We start from the raw sequence: 18,295 nt of genomic DNA, 5'->3' as shown, positions 1-18,295 counted from the left end.
CTAGGTTGGTACCTTGCCGCTTTTCAGGGATTAAGTTCTTTCTCACAGTGGAAACCCAGAAGCTGTCACCAGTTTTTCAGTCTGAGTACTCTTTTGAAGTTAGGTTTGGATTACACATAGCAGTCAGATCAGTGTAATTTTAAACATCACAACCTTCCATTGCGAACTTAAAAGAATGGCTTCTCATGGGTTTTCTTCAAGTTTTCTTCTATGTGACTGTCCATCCATTATTTCCTTTCCCTGTTCTTTCCAAGGGCAGCTATCAGTCTTGTAATGCTCACATAAGATGAGAAAATGGGAAAGAGACAAAGGAGGAAATCCTAAATAAAACCATGCAATTTGTTTACCAAAGGAAATAAAAAGAATCCTAGGACTGTGTCTTATTTCCACATGAATGACTGGGTACAGCAGCAACAGAGGGAGTGAAGGTAGAAAGACAGTGAGAGCACTTTAGAGATAAAAGTCCAAAAGGCAGCAGCAAAGCCTCAACAAAAGAATAAGTAACAGTAATCTGGAAGGGGACTGAAAAAGAGCTGAGGACGGGATCCCTACAGGGAAGCAGAAGGAGAAACCCGGAGAACGGGGTCAAGGATGGACAGGAAGACTTTGTACGGGCAAGACACATGCTGCAAAATACAAGTTGGCATAAAGCACTTGAATAGAGTGCAAAGTCTTTTGTCTTTAGTGAGATACTGTCTTCTCTACAGAAAAGGTGGCTTTGAATAAAAGATACGTCGTCTTCATTGAAGGGTAAGTCACACTGTCTTTACCGTAACAGCATGCATAATAACCCTTGCCCCAGAGCAGCTGACTAAATTCATAACCTTGACCATCTCATACTTTTTTATTCCGTCTAAGAAATCTAAAGGTCATTTCTTAATTCCTTTCATTAAAATAGATGTACTATACTACTTTGAGATTGCTCAAACTAACATTAGTACTCGCTCTATATAAAAACATTATTTGATAGGATACACCTCATTTCTTTTTATACACTCTTGACAACAGTTCAGTGCTGAACAGGAAGTATAATGTATAACATTTTATTCCTTCTGAAAACTGATACTGGTAAACCATATCAGATTCTGATAGGACTAGGTCAAATGAAACATTGCTTTTAACGATATCTGAATAACCGACAAAAATCCTCTGACTAACTCAAAGAGTTACTACAGATTTCCACTGATACGATGGAAAAAAAAAAAAAAAATTAGTTACGAAATGTACGGAAGATCCACATTACTTTTGAAACAGTAGAGAAAACTTACAAATTGTAAAACTTAATTATGAAATTGTAAGTAACGTAAATGTATAAGGAAACTAAATAACTGCAGGAAAAGAAAGGACAACCAAAGCTACAATGAATGTTGGTCTTCCCCTAGAAAGCTCAGGATACTTTATAGCTTCTGAGCCATAGCTGTAACACTAGTTCTTGATTTTTTTCTATTCTTTCCAAAGCACTTTACTTGCATATTCTACATTTATGGAAAAAAGATACTAACCTCTTTTATTTCAAATGACAGTATCTATAAGGAGTTCAGAACCTCTAAAAATTTTCAGTTCATCTTTACTATAAACTTTAATTTGGGTAATTAGTTGGTATAATGAAGTCATTGAAGTTCGACCTATGGCTCTAAGTTAAATTCAAAACATCATTCTTTTCCTGATAATGTCATTAATCTATTTAATTCCCCTTAATATAAACAGTCACTAGAGCTGGAACTTGCCACCCAATTTGTCTCACAGCACTTGGGCTGTAATTCCAGGCCCAAGGACAGCACAGCAGCCCCCCCGCACCCCACCAGCCCTGACCAGATGGTGCTCTCGCTTGCTTGTTCCAAGCACTCTCCTCCTCTGGTTTTCTGAGGTGTGATGTAGAGGTAAAGCAACGGTAAGCATCAAAAACAAAGCTTGATATCCAAATCTCGCATCTCCAACTTCAATAATGAATTAATTACACAGGTTTAAAATAGACTTACTGAGTACCAAAACCCCTGGAGAATCATCATTTAATTCATATTCTTATAAAACTATTGTTGAACAGAGTGAGGGTAATAATTTCAATGAAGTTCACTGTCTATAAACAGGCATTAAATGATGCTAAAATAAATTACATTAAAGACAGTATTTTGATACTGCTGAAGTAGTCTTAGTTCAAGAACCTGTAAATCCTAAGTTCCATAGCAAGGAAATAATGGAAAAAAGTTCAGTAACTTGGAATGAATCATAAATATGGCACCATAAATATAGCATAAATAATATAATAATGTAGTACCTGGATTATACACAAATGAATAAATCCAAATATGATGTTAAAGTTCAAGTTAAATAAATTTTTCTGCTCCCTTCAATGACCGGCAAGACTGTTCTGGTTTTAATTTGAAAAATCAATCACTAAAGAGCTTTATGGATTTTCTCAAATTAATTTATAAATGAACAACCATTACCGTTCAAGGCTCGTGGGAAAGGTTATTGAGTTATGCTGGGTGAAAACTTTTCAAGTTCACATTTCAGTCATAAATAATCCTTCACACACACCAGATCCCAGCCTTTCTGGGTACAACGGACCTCACCAGTTCGTAATGCCATTTCAAAGGCTGTATTTTAACCTGTCTAAAGAGAATGGCATGGAAAGGAAAGTGAAAAGGAGCTGGGATTGGCTAAGTCACACTGATTTTGAATTTCATCACTTTAAAACCTGGTCTATCCATTTCTGAAACTAACACAAAATGTTCAATATAATTTACAAAACACTTAAAGCAACATGTTTAACTCAAAGAAACTCTCAAAAGAAGGAATGATTAAATTGATTCTGTAATTAAGCTACATAAATACAATCTCTCATTAAAGCCTATTCTGACTGGATGGTTTGAGAAACTGGAGTCTGTTCCACCTCCAGTGATAATTTGCAAACGCCAGGAGCACTTCATTCTCACAAGTAATTTCTTTCTGTAATGATATATTTCTGAAGGGTCTAAACTGCACTGCAGTCATCACTTTTAAATACATATTGCAAGTCAAAATGCAAATTAGTTGCAAAAGGAACATTCATGGCCCCCTTCCACACTGGCAACTATGAATACCCACTGTCCTATTTCTGTGTGGACTTTAAGTTCTAAAATAACATGAACGATGGTGGTATAATAAAGCATTAAAACCCAATTAAAAAATAATAATTAAAAAAAATATTATATGCTTCCACCTGCTATGTGCCATTAGTTTTGGGAGATTTCTAAGTGGAAAACAAATAAACAAACAAAACCATAAACACAAAAACAAACAAAACAAACAAAAAAACCACAAAACAAAGCACAGAGAAAAAACACAAACACAAAAAACCCAAACCTCCAGACTCCCAGCAGAAGTTTCCTTGGCTTTGAAGATAATAAAATCAAAGAATAAAATCAAAGATAAAATCAAAGAATACCCAACTGATTATACCATGCCTTCTCTTGTATATCTATACCTATATTTGTTTTTTAATAATGCTTCTGAAATCTGAATTGAAAAACTCCAGAAATAACACTTCAAATTTAGGTGTAGCTTAATATAGATGTCTAAGGCATTTTAAACAATAAAAACACAGTTTAAGGATTCTGTGTACATGTCTTTAAACACTGTCCTTGAACCAGCAACCTAACTAGACTGTGCAGTAAATTATATTTAATTCAGAGAAATTGCACATAGTTAACCCTTTGCCTATTCCTTTTATGTTCTTCATCTGGGTCAGAGTGAGTGAAAACTACCAGGGTTATGCCCACTTTGCCTGTGGTGTTTTAAAAATAATACCACTTTTTTTTTTTTTTTTTACCTAGTGCAATATCTAGTAAACCAACATATTACCACAAACATCTCTATTTGCACTGCTTTCAGCTGGAATGCATTATAATTACAAAGTAAACTAAGTCTCGCAACTTCAGGGAGAATCTACTTGAAACTGGAAAAGTACATTTCTGAGTGGAGACAAGCCCCCCCAGCCTAGAGACTTCTGTGTGATGAATAAGCCACTACCATTATTAAAACTTGGCTTAAGGTTTCTGATCCCAGCTAGACCTTTTGGGGAAGAAAATAAAATAGTTCAGACCATAAAATTCTATTTTACTATTTCTCTTGAAAGAATCTGTTTGTCAGTCCTCTGAGCCTCCCACTACACAAATACTCAAAGTTGTCTTAAACTATTTATAGTTCAGAGACATGAACCCCTGAATAATGTCTCACTGGCATTAAATCAAGAGCCAAGTATCACTACACAAAACGCAGCGTTATCAGAGACAACCCAAGATTCCTCAGTGATTTTGACCAAATTCAGCTGGATAGCAGCAGAAGACCAGTCCATCCAGGTGCCCTCGTCACTGTAAGTTTAAATGCACGAAGGCACAACAGCCTTGGCAATCAGTAGCCTGAGCACTCTGTGCATCTCCCCATGGTACGGCTGCATAGGTGCCTCTGAGAGCTGCAGGAGGGAGGAGGCAAGAGAGGAGCCTTTGTTTCAGCAGCCTTCAGTCCTGTGACAACTCCCCCCTCCCTCCAGAATTGAGGGCCCGTGGCCAGAAGACAGTCCAGAGTGGGCTGTGCATGCAACAACCAACACCATGGCTATCCATCACTGGCCAAGGGAGCTTTCTGGATCTCGGTTCTTGGATGGAGGGAACAAAATCATCCTCCTAACCAGTCTCTCACCTCAGGCAAATACCTGCTTTGCCTGTGTCCAAAGCTGGCACGGAACACTGCTCTTTTTTCACTGCTCACTGTGTAATTGCATCTCAGCACTCAATAAAGAAGTCCCTCATCCAAACACATAGTGATCCCATCGCATGTTCTAGTGATCACGGTAGCACAATTTAAGGACCACATGGAGGGGGACACCTAAGTTCAACAATTAAGTGAGGAAACACAGTATACAATCAGAAAAATAAGTGAGACACAGAAGAGAATTTTAGAAGCTTTTTATACTGCTATTTCTGCCAGTGTTTCAGGCCTCTTCCAGTGCAGATCTGGATGACCTTGTCTTTGGAGGATACTTTGTTAGGTACTATAATCACCAACACAGTATCTGCACTGTCACTGTATTGCAGGCCTCCACTGTGCTACATGCTGTTCTGCAAGAAAGTAAACAGCTTCAGAATATATGTTTTATTTTAGACTTCTGGTAATCTTTGAAACACTTTTATGCTCGAATTTATGTAACTGTATCAATGCTCTAAGAATAGAGAAAAACAGCAGTTATTTTTAGAAACTGCTGAGGAGGATCCTTCACATCAAAACAATTTATTCATTCCCAGAATGACACACCAGGTGACATTACAGAATAAAACTGTTATTTTACTGTTATTTTAGGACTGTCTGATCTTTTATTTATTTGAAAAGGCATAAAATTTGTTCACAGACAAATTAAAATAAGGTAGAGGAATTAGTGGGGCATATCAGAGATGGAACTTCTCAGTGTCGCTTTATGCTGCCATTCAGAGCTGTTCTTCAGGCACATGCTGGAACAAACCAAACCAAGCACAACCACAGCAATCTACCACCAGAATATTTCAAAAGGCAATGAGAGGATAATATGACAGAATGGTTGGGGTTGGAAGAGACCTCTGGAGATCATCTAGTCCAACCCACCTGCTAAAGCAGGTTCACCCAGAGTAGATCGCACAGGAATGTGTCCAGGTGGGTTTTGAATGTCTCCAGAGAAGGAGACTCCACAGCCTCTCTGGGCAGCATGTTCCAGTGCTCTGGCACCCTCTTCTCATATTCAGATGGAAGTGTTATACTCCAAATAGATCATATTTTACCATGCCTTATGTGCAGAAGTTATGGAACTTAAATTAAAATGAAAGATAAAATAATTTATCTTACCATTTCCTACCTGCCAAGTTTACTCATATTTTTAATACAATTCTACTAGCGTTAAATACCATCCATCAAAATAAGGTATGCATATATGCTGAAAACTGAAAGGAGACACTAAGTATCCTCTTAGATATTGAATAGCCAAGAGTCCTAACTAGTCCTAATTAGACAGAAATATAGAGGTTTAAAGCCATAACTACATTTATTAATAATTTAAGAGGAGAAAGTATGGGGCACAGAACAATTAAATCTAACTCCATAAAATCAAAAGTAGCCATAGATTTTATTCTAGTTTATAAGTAAAAAGAATTTTTAAAATTTCAGAAAACAATAGAAGAACTTCAGAAAAGGAGAATGTGAAAAAAGAATAAACTTATTTTTATTCTGTATGTTTATTAAAGCTCCTTAACAACAAGAAAATTTCAGAAGATCAAATCTGTTTTTTTACGAAGCACAGAGAAGCAATGCTTCTCTGTATTGCTACCAGGAAATATAAAGACAAAGACATAGGTACTATTTGTTGTCTACTAGCTCTGCTTCTTTTGGGGTACTAGATGGACAGTGGAAAAGACAGACAACTGCAGGAAGAATAGCAATCTGGTCTGTTTATGGCACTGGTCTGCAGCTTAAGAAATAAACTCTGTTCCTCCCATGTTATGGGACACAAAGATCCGTCATCTGAATGCACAAGCAGATGAAATCATTTTTTTCTTAACTTGATACTTCGCACTCATTTATTGTGGCTTATATACAATATTACTCTTGTAGAGATAGATTTTTAGTTAGCATTGAAGTTTATTACTGAAGTGCTTAATCATCCTGTAAATCTACAATTACACTGCAACTACATTTTTTTATGGTATTCTGCAGGATTTAAACTGAAATAAGAGAAAGCACTATAGGATCCTACCTGTTTATCTTTTAATCACTTTCAGGGTGAGGATAATAATAGCAACAATAAACTTCTTGATGTAAAGGACCTATTACATAGTAACTAAATTAAAACATGAACTGACCACATTTTAAGTCTCAACATTTTGAAATATATTTTGTGGTCAAAAACTATTCCCTTGTTTAAAAATGAGAAATAGCCAGGAAGGCTGTAGAAGAAAAATCCGAAGTTTTTCTCATTGATATTTAAAAATATATAGAAGATTTTTGCTATATTTCATGAGAGCTTCCAGTGTCTTGTTCTTCTCTTTACAAATAAAAGCAAAATGGTGGCAGAAATTCTATTTGCAAACCAAGAAAACTCATTTGGAAATGAATGAATAACACTTTCTTTATCATGGAAACAAAGCTAACAAATATGCTACATTAAACAAACTACTCCAAAATCAACATTATCTTTTAGCAATCTTCAGGCTGAAGGTAGGAATAAAACATATGACACTGCCCTACTGAAAAGAAGCTGAGGGTATATTTTATTAAAGCAAATAAGCAGGACTTTGATTCACCCATGTAATCACTCCACTGAGACATGCCACTTGCAGTGCCAGTCTTCTCACCATTTGGATTTATTAGTTAACTGAGAGAGACACAATGATGTGTCATCAATTCTCTACTTCCATTCTAGGATTCCTTTAGTCAAGAAAATAACCATAAATGAAGTTCTAGACTACCATGATAGATAAACCTGAGATCAATGTCCAGATTAGTGACCTTGAAGGGCTGGGTACTATTCTTAGCATACCCAGCCCTGAGGAATTTTTTGTAATTACAAAAAAGGACAGCGGTAAAAAAACCAACACATTTCATTCACAGTGTTTTACAGTCAGTAAAGACAACAATAAGTTATCAACAATCCTTGTTGCTTTTACACCTGGTAAGTGAAATCAGGCTTGGACAATACTGAAAAGAAACTGCAAGAGGCTCACGTCCAAAGTTCATCTCAACAATATTGCTTCCTAAGAGTAACACATCTCATCACCATATCCTTTAAATATCTGTACTACCAGTGACACTTACTATTGATTCTGCAACATTTGTTATTGTTCTATTATAAGCTGGAAACCTACCTTCTTTGCTCTTCTCCATGTTCACCTGAAGGGACTGTCAAACATTCATCCATGTGACCATGCAATAACCTCAGAACATCCCCTCCTATCAGATATCCTTGAATAAAGAGAGAAAATCAAGTGCATTTGTCAGAATGTAGCAACACATAAAACTGTAGTTCAAACTGTAATAAATACTATCAAGTTTATCTCCTTTTTTTTTTCCTGTTGCTATTTAGTTACTTTAAAGAGCATCAGAAGATGGGGAAAATATCTGATACTCTGGGGAGCCAGGTAAACATTGCCATATGAGAAAAGCTCAAAGTCAGCAAGTGGGAAAGGGTGGATTAGGAGAATGAGAACTACAGATGGGTGATTGTAGAGAGTTAGTGCAACTTGGGAGAAGCCTGCTCCACCAGAAACAAGGAAGCAAGTACTTCCCTCCCAAGTTCCGCTTGACTTAAGATTTCCAACCTACAATAATGATTTATTTGGACTCCAAAGGGAAACTCCTCTCTTGTCTATACTACCTCTGCACATGCAGCTTCAAACCCAAACACTTGGTACAGATACATGAGTTCATAAACTAAGGCACAGAGCATACATATAACATCACAGTATTTGAAGACCCACAGCATTGCAGCCAAAAGCCAAAAACAAGACCATAATTCTAATCAGTAAATATATTAACAAAATAGCAGATTTTCCATCAGTCTTTTTGCATCAAAGACATTAAAAAGAACTATAATTTTATGTTGTTATCCTACAAATACTGTATTATAAACTAGTAAATGAAGAATACAAAGACTTAGTAGATTTTAAGCACAATTCAATGGTATTTTTTCAGTCTGACATGCTAAATAATTGTTTATCTTTGTCTCCTAAACTCATCTTCCCTTCTTGCTAGAACTGCCTAGTATCAAATTCTGCATTTGAGTAGAATGTGGGAACATAATTCCTTGAGTTTAGTGTTATAACAAAAATATATTTAAAAATATTATTGGAATAATATTTTGAAGCTATGTCTATATTAACAAGTAACGCTGTGCAATAAGACATCTATACAGGGAAATGGTAAAGAGCCAACAGTCACACTGTACACATTTCACAGGTTTATTTTGAAGCTACAGAAAATCTTTTTCCTGAATATATATCAGGTAATATTCTGGATATATTTTTTAAACCTTTGAAATCAGCATCGAATTAGTATTCACACGGCAAATTTAAGCATTGAATTTTTAGATTCTTGGTCTTGACACAGAGGGATATGTCTAGGTGACAGTAGTTATATACATGAATTTTTACATGGACCTGTATCAACATAATTTTGGAGATGTTTTGCCCCAAGTAGTTTTTGGTCTTTTGTTTTTGTTTTGTTTTTAAAGTGTCACCCACCGACTTCACAGTACAGAATTAACAAAATTGCTTGATCTGTCTCTAAAGCTCTGTTTTGACTTAAACAATAAATTGACTTCAGCATATGTCGGTTTTGCGGAAATGCAGGTATAAAGAAATCATTTTCTTTGAACTAACTGCCTCCAACTTCTTAGTTCATTTTATGGACTATTTATCCATTATTTTTCCTTGAAAGTAATTTCGTTTAACTAAAGTGTTTCACTTATTAATCTATTTTTAATGGGAAATTTTGATTAAGAGAGTGTACTGTAGTGTAGTTATTCCTATACGCTAACATTCTGTTTACAAAGATGACAAAATATTTTGCAGAGACTAACAAAACTAGCTTTATTTTCCTCTTCCCTCTTCTTGAGGTAATTTTCTCCAGTTTGGCTACAGTTTTACTGAGGCATATAGGCTAAGGTCAGACATACTAAGAGTCAGATTCAGTCTCTCTTCTCAATGAGATAGCTTTGATTACAGGAATATTGGCCACTTTTGCTAGAATAAAGCCTTTGCTGTAATTCTTCCTGACACTATCCAGTTGATCTTCTCTAGAGAAGATATGTTTAAATATATTTAATGTCTATACCTGAGAAAAGTGAAAATGGAAAAGTATAGCAACAAAGTAAAAGCAAATATGCAGAGAAATGCACAGATGCTGAAATCATGTTACATCATTTTCATATATTTCCTGTGGGTATAACATGACACTGTATCATTGTGGTCTTCTGCTTCCCAAACAGCCAAGTAGGTCTCACTACCAAGGTTCACCAACCAGAGAGATGCGGTGCAGCACAAATTTGAGTGTCAGCTAATAAACTGTACCAGCACTGCCAGCAATGGGAGAACAAGAAGAATGGAGTTTATAGGAAGAGGAAACAGATTGAAGAAGAGGTTTTCTCCTCTCATCGGCAGAAAGGTTTTCTCCATAAAGTTTAGAATATCACTAAGCAATGCAGTAGCATTTTTTTTATAACAGATTGCAACAGAAACCATGACAGACAATCTGAATGTGCAGAATGATTCTCATATTCTAAAAATACAGAGAGTACGTAGAAATTAGGTGTTGGGAACACTGTCCCTGAAATCCAAATGAGCAAAGCTGCAAGAGCATTCCACAATCATGTTTTTAAATATACCAGATAAAAAGAACCAATCTGAAATTCAAGTGTATTGCCTTTTCAAAATCCCAAGGAGTTAGAAAGGGCCTGCAGCTTTAACCTTCTTATGGTCCCATTACAGTATCTACTTAAAACAGTGATTCTGTAGGAAAACAGAAACCATTAGTCTTTACAGTCTGACAAACTTTTCTTATGGAACAAGCATGCCATAAAATCAAAGATCCTTGTCCTTTCATGTCAGAAGTTGCATTAAATAAAATAAACAAAATCTGAAAGTTTTTGTAGCCTGTAGCCTCTGTCTTTCCCCTCCTTTTTTTCTTCCCAACCACATGCTTCTAGTCCTCTTATACAATGTTTTTTACTCAGTCTCAGGAACATGTAACCATGACTGCATCCATCGGAATAATCTGAGATAATTTAAACCAGGACCAAAAGCCATTAAAAAATGTTATGAACATGAGCATACCTTTAGCAAAATAAGATTTGAACGAGCTGTTCAGTGTTTTTAAAAAATATGTAGAAAATCATCAGTGTCCCTTTCAGCATAATTTTCCCTCTCTCTTTTGAGAACATTATATATTTATTTTATGGATTGAATGTTTACGTAACAGAAACACACACCCATCCTTCATCCACTAGTGGAAGAATAATTTGATTTTTCAGATATTTCATTTACGATCAGTCTCTCAATAACTTGAGTCAATCTTACCTTGGGCAGCTTCACTTCCTGAACTGATTGGTGCTACGCTCCAGAGTGTCTGCTGGAAGGCTGCATCAACATGTAAGCTACCATTGCCATAAGAGAGATGCTAAAACCAGGAAAGACAGAGACATTTATTTGGGATTAACTAAAAGTCTCATTACAGTATACAATAATAATAATATCAAACATTCTCTTTGTTCTTTCGTACATAAATTGTTCACAGTGACCATATGAGTAGAAACAAAATCAGATCTGGGTACTCTTTGAAGGACATTAGAAATAAAGCTAGAATAATAACAGCACCTTTGCCTGAAAGAGACATACCTAAGTGGCAAAGAATGGTCAAGTGATTGGGGTCTGAGACCAAATACTGTAGAGAATTGATTATTAAATGCTGCAGGTGTCTTACACTGGTGGTCTTCCTTCTATATGCAATGGGATTTTCTGCAAAGTTTAAATACTGGGATGGGACATTAATCTGTACTTCAGATGTAACTTACCGCTTAATCATTTCTTGTGGGCCACTGGCTTCCTAAAACCACCATCAGATCAAAGAAATCAAGTTATCAAGTAACCAACTTTGTAAGGTGTGTACGGGAGTTCCCAAAAATACATTCTTGCAAAAAGTTTTCATGATCCAAGCAAATCTGAAACTATCTTTCCCTGGAAGGTTCAGTTCCTGCCTGAGAATTCAATGGGTGCTCTTCTTTTATTGTGCTGTTCCCTCTCTTCTGCCAAAGTGGCAGGTGTTCTCAGTGAGCACCACAAGTGATTTCTCTGCTCGGAATTCTTCATGTGTGTGTGTGCACAAGAGTTTTCCAAATTCTAATCTCAAGGCACGTTACGTGTCATATCCACGCAAAAGACTTCATCCCACAGCATAAGTCAGTTCCACTAATACACTGTTAAGTGCCAAACAATGTAAGATTATATAATTGTAAGGTTATAAACCCAAGCATTCTATAAATAAGCAGCTGCTTTGAAGCACACTTTTATCAAAACTTTACTTTAAACTACTGGACATTAACTGTGTTTACATTGGTCTCTGTTTCTATATGGTGTGACCAACTTTAACACCTTTTGGGTAAAATTATTAACCATACAGAGTACAAAAACTGCAATGGAGGTCAGAAGGGGGTAGATCCGCAGCAACATGTAGCAACATGAGTCCTTCTGTCTTCCTGCCTGCACATCTTCTGGCTGTACAGCGGTACAAGAAATAGAGCATCAGCTCATTAAATAACTCCCAAAACAGCTAGTGACATAAAAAGTAAGAGATCTTACAAAACCCAGGTTCCCACTGCACCAGCATCATTCAGTACATGTAATGGAGGATGTTCAATGAACAAACCATCCCTTCACTTCTTATTTTCCCCTTACTGCGATAACCTAACTTAGTTAATGGCAGACCAGGCTGAGAGATTACAATCTCCAGAACACCTCCAGTCCCACTCCCGCCCCAGGGGCTTCATTTTGTTAGGTTTCCTCTGAGATCGCTACACAGATTTCAGTTAGGGACAATAAGCAATTCAACCAGTACAGTTAAGCAGGAATATTATTTTTCGAGAAAAACATATAATTGGGGTGGGCAAAAGAGGAAGAGAGTAACTCCTATGTCATCTAGATCTGCCATCACCAGAGCACTTCTTGTAACTGTGTGCTTTGCACAAGTTAAGGAACTTATTTTCACACCCAATGGCATCAACTGAATTAGCATTCCGTTTTATAGACGGGACATTGAACAAAAATACATTGCTGACATCTCTCTTCAGAGCACCTGTTATTTTTATCCTTTCATTTGACCCCAGTTGCAGCTCTGATTAGAACCCAGATGTCTCAAGCGGAGTCATCAGATAATTATTTCTTTAAAAAGCAGGATTTAAATGACCTAACACAACACATGACCACCACAGCAGAGAAATTGAGTGTAGCTATGCAGTTCTTTCCTTCACTTCCCTGAATTGCCTGCTGTAGCCTTCAATTTACAGTTGAAGGCAGGGGTCCTGACATCTATAATAGTATGAACTGTGGTGTTCATACTCTGGACATCATCCATAGCAAACAATAAAATGAAACTTTGACCAGGTAGAGGAAATACTCTGTCAATGCATATTCAATTACATCAAACGTATGGAAAATATCCCAACACACTAGAGATGCCAGCCTTAATCCCAGCATTGCCTCACTTTTCAGTGCTATACTTTAGAATCTCAGTGTTGTTTTAAAGCAATCTGCTGCCTGTCCATAACTTATTTGGAGCTTATCTGCTTGGTTCTGTACTTTCAGTACAACAAAATTACCAAAATGAAACAAATTCCATAACACAATGTCCAGGACGTCAACACAACACTCACACAGATGTTGAACAGCCTCCATACCTACTGCATAGATCTTTGCTAGCTGGCATAGCAGAGTGTCTGGCAGAAGTAGCAGGCTGCCACCATTGACAAGGACCACATATTTAGTAAGTCTTTCAGGTATGCAGTAAAAACATTTGCAAAGCAGAAATTAGTTGGGCTCAGGAATCCTGCTGGCTATTCTAATACTGGTATGTGTCTTCACCAACATAACTTCAGCTTTCTGTCTCACCAAAATAACCTTTCTGCACCGGTGTCCAGACTCAATCAAAAAGCTGGATTTGTTTTCCCTACTAATAGACTAATAATCTCCTAACCCAGCACTTAACCTGCCATAGGCTTTTAATTACTTTTCAGAATTAAATTGTTGTATTTTATTAATACAGGCTAACAGAATGGTCTATAGGCAGCTTCTCCAGGTCCTCAAATCTCCCAGAATACTAGAAGTTTCCCAACTGAACTCATCATCATGCTATAAACTACTGCTTTGCAGAAAAGTAACACAATCACATCTCTGGTCCTAGGACTTCAAAAAGAACACAGTGTATTCAAGCCCACTGGAGAGCTTATGAATCAGATGGTAATTTCCACAAGAACCCTTCAGCAGTGATTGCAGCAGCATAGTTGCATTTACAATAGCCCTAAATAACTGGATGATGTATTTTAAATTTCACAGTCAGTCTGCATCAAAGTTTTTGGTCTTCAAAACATGCATCTGTGCAAAGATAAAAACAAGTCTTATGAGGAGCAGCTGAGGGAACTGGAGTTGTTTAGCCTGGAGAAAAGGAGGCTGAGCAGAAACCTTAGTGTTCCTACAACTACCCAAAAGGAGGCTGCAGTGAGGTGGGCGTCAGCTGCCTCTCCCCAGTAACAAGTGATAGGACAAGAGGAAATGGCCTTAAATTGTGCCAGGGAAGCTTAAGGTTGGATATTAGGAAAAATTTCTTCACTGAAAGGGTTATCAGGCATTGGAACATGCTGCCCAGGGAAGTGGTTGGATCACCACTCCTGGAAGTGTTTAAAAGATGCTTAGATGTGGTGATTAGTGATGTGGTTTAGTGGTCACAAGAAAGGGAGATATTGGAAAGAACTAGAAGTAATAACTTCATTGGTGTTAATTATTTGTATCATTAGTTCATGTTTATGCCTAAAAGTGGCAATAAGTTTGTATTCGTTGAAACAGCTGTGAATACTCTGAAAAAGTTTGAACATTAAATATGGGTAAACTTACACTGGAGAACAACAAGTTATTATTTAAGTTTCAATTCAAAGCAGGCAAAGCCCAGGAAATTTCAGATGGGTTTAAATCTCTCAAAAATCCTGGTTTCTTTGCATTTCTCTGAAGTAGTTTAAACAGCTGGCCAGCAAATCCACTCGCAAAGATAATTCTATCATTGATAGAGAATCTCCAGCACTATACTAACCAATTCCAGCCCCTTCACTCAGCATAAGTGCACCATCAGCAAAGTAAGAGTGGTAGCTAAAATCTACAGATATACAGAAGTTACCATTACAGAATCACGTAGTTCACTGTCATGTAGCTGACAGAAGACAATTGCAGATATATGACAGGAAAGCATAAGGATCCCATTGAGGGTAAATGGGGGTAGTCTGCATTCCACCTCTTTCCGTTAGCTCTCCTTCTGCACTATAACCACAAAAAGCCTGAAGCACATCAGCAACTACGCTTCCAAATTATTATGACTAGATTATGACTAGAGTTTTCATTAACAAAATATTACATTTAATGAAGCAAGTATCTAAAGTTAGGAAATGTCAAACAAAGTCAGCTATGGAAAAAGAATGGCTTCTGTTGAATGCATCATCTAACAGTCTTCAAGGGCATGATCCTGTACAATTACTTTTTTCCACTAGTACTACCTCATGGTATATACAGGATAAAGGAGCTCACTTCGTGAACAGCTGCTCAGTGCCTTGTTTTCTCTTCAATTTTCAGTCTGCAGCCTCATGCTTTATTCAGTATAGCCAATTCTCCAAAGCTTTGAAAAGAGAATTATTAATTTCCTCATAGGCTTTTCTCCTGCTACCAACAATTACAGCATTTCACAAAACATAACAAATATTTATGAATTCATTTTCTCAAAACCTCAAAGGAGCAGCATTATAGTCCATTTTCCAATGGGGAGTGGAGGTTCACACATTACACTAAGAAATTTTCATTAATCTAGGATGCCCAAATTCAGGTGACATGGACCTGTTTAATTCCTACTGTAGCCTGCATCACATGCATTTTTAATGTTCAATGCACATCTTTCGCTCACCTCAGTTGTAAACTATCAAGACTGAGCAACTCTGGGACCTCAGCCTCTAGCAGAAGGAGACCTCAGAGACACAACTCAGGTAAGGGATGAAGAGCCAGTGACCTCTTGAAAGCAAGCCTTGTATAAAAGATGTTCTGCCCAGCAAATTCCACAATGGTGTCTGGTACAGAATCTAATTCTCCAGGAAAATAATTAACTAAGCATCATACCACCAATTCTCCACTTGCAACTGCCAGCTTGAAATTTCATCTTCAGAGCTGCTTCATTCCACAGCCTCTCTGCTACTCAGCCCTGACACATCCATCAAACTTTTATCAGCTCTGAGATAGTGTTCCATAAAAAGCAAGTGTGACTGTATATTTAAAAGATTTTATAAAATATATCAGTGCCATAAATTTTGCATTTTCTAATGCCTGTATTTTTTCAAAATTTAATAAAATTATTTTTGTGGTATAACCTATACGTAATTTTCCTATATTGAAAAAAAAGATAGCAAAGAAACCCCCACAGTTACCGTAGGTGGCATGAATGACACTCACATGAACGACAGGCAAAGAAGGAAACTTTAAAACCACTTTTCAGACATCTTTCACCTCAGCTAACACAAAATCACTGACAGGAGTATGCTGTCAGTATACCACAGGTGACTGTTGTAATTGTTCCAGGCCTCTTACTCTCTTTTTTTGTCTCCAAATCTTTATCCCAGTCCCATATCTCTTACCTAGCCAATCCAGCTTCCCAATCCAGTTCCAGCCTACCTTATCACCCACAATTGGGACCTCCTCCTTCTTCAAAAGGTTCTCCTCAGCCCTACAGAGCCTCAGCATGGCCTTTTGGCTTTTTTCTTGCTCATGCTCTTCCTTCCCATGCCAGTTAGCATCAGACTTCTTTCTAGAAACTCACCACAATTCCTGCCCCTCAATTCTTTTCTCATTTCTAGGCCCCACACTCTCTGGATCTTTGTCCAGCGGTTCAGTTCTCTGCAGCCAGCCCACTCCTTCTCTACAGATCTCTCTTGATGTCCTTCAGTCCCAGCCCCACTCCACTGGTTGGTTCAATTCTCCCTGCCAAAACAGTGTAGGTTTTCTGACCCAAATTTCTAACACAAATTCAACCAGCAGGTGCCTGCTTCTCCCTTATCACTAGGTTCTTTTCCCAGATGATCTGTCCCTTACCACCTGCCTTCCTTCAGCTGCCAATCTTTTCAGCCAGTCATCAAGTCCCACTCAGTTTCCCGCCTTCCCACTTCAGTCCCAGGCTCCTGTCCCTGCTACATCACCTGTCTTTTGTTCCTTCCACTTTCTCAGAGCTCCCTCCTCCACATATCTAAAATGACAGCAGATCACCGACAGCACATAAAACATTGAGTTTTCAGCTGTCAATACTTCATCCCCACCTTGAGCCACCCAGTACAAGGAATATCAGGTCCCACGAGGGTTGGGGTGTATTTAATTATTCACCGTAGAGGGAGTTGTTTAAACATTTCATTAACATATGGGATGTGCAAGAGGTTTAGATTCTGCAAAATAGAACAAGTCATGAGACTTTTAGCTACTGAAAGAAAACTTTAAAAACTTCACTGGGCATGACCAAGCTGCATTATTTCAGGAGAATGTTCCTTTTTCAGGAGAATGTTCCTTTACTAAGTTTAAGGAAGGAGAAGATTGTTATTTTTTTTCCCTTTTTCTTTTTTTTTTTTTTAAAGTTAGACAAAAGTACACCTGTGATATCAAGAACACCCCTTCAAATTTCCTGCATTTGTTATAAAGCATGGGATGCTCGACATTTTCAAGAAAATGAGATTAATTTTCTTAATGATGCGAAATTATTTTTTTCTTCTTTGTCTTCAAGCTCAGTGACCTGTCACCTCTTCTGGAAGAACTAAAAAAAAAATTATCTCAGACCACAAAAAAAAAATGTTACTATTTCTAAGAAGTAATTTGTTGCATTACAAGCACTTGATTATAAGCACTTCAATGCAGGATTTTATAAGCAGAGAAGCTTGACAAGCTTAATTATCAGGAAGATCTACCAGCCTCCACAATAACGTTTCAAATTGTATAAAGACTCTGTGGAAACCGCATTATGATCAGTGTAACAGAGCAGCTCAACACTACCTTGTTCCACTAATTTCAGGTTTGTTTATGCAGGTTCCAATTATTTTTAAGGAAAACCTCTTTTAGTATTTTTCATCAAAAAATAAATTATGGAATTGTGAACTTACACAGCAGAAAGCAAATTCCAACTACTAAGATTCATTCTATTAGATAGAATATGAAAGGAAGGTAAATAAAATTTAAAAATAAATTAAATCAAAAAAACATACACATTACTGTGTTCCCTGGTACTATTACACCAACAAATGCTACAGATATTTTGAAGCTGTCCCAAGTATTTGATAATAAGTAAGACAATTAAAACTAAGAGCTGAAAACAATGTATTTGATGCAAGAAGGTGAAGAGGGAGTGCCTTTCCAATACTCAGGAACCTGTCCTCATGTTCAAGAGAAATGACAGATTATCACTTCAACCTTTCAAATAATTTGATCTAATTTGGATGATACTATTTTTGAAAGGGAACTCTGTCATC

At 37.1% G+C, this 18,295-nt stretch overlaps 1 protein-coding gene across 1 annotated transcript in view; it reads right to left on the bottom strand.

Moving 5' to 3' along the window:
• RYR2 (ryanodine receptor 2) overlaps window positions 1–18,295 on the bottom strand; it is a gene marked incomplete at both ends in the record, with an annotated part of 394,128 nt that overhangs the window by 221,232 nt on the left and 154,601 nt on the right. Inside the window, 2 exons of the mRNA XM_080342351.1 lie at window positions 7,866–7,962; window positions 11,073–11,172. Coding sequence (XP_080198477.1) covers window positions 7,866–7,962; window positions 11,073–11,172 — 197 coding nt within the window. The remainder of the gene's footprint in view (window positions 1–7,865; window positions 7,963–11,072; window positions 11,173–18,295) is intronic.

Source organism: Nesoenas mayeri, assembly GCF_963082525.1.
Source record: "Nesoenas mayeri genome assembly, chromosome: 3".
Lineage (NCBI taxonomy): Eukaryota > Metazoa > Chordata > Aves > Columbiformes > Columbidae > Nesoenas > Nesoenas mayeri.
Note: the sequence above shows the minus strand (reverse complement) of the source record. Positions and strands in the feature narration are given on the sequence as shown.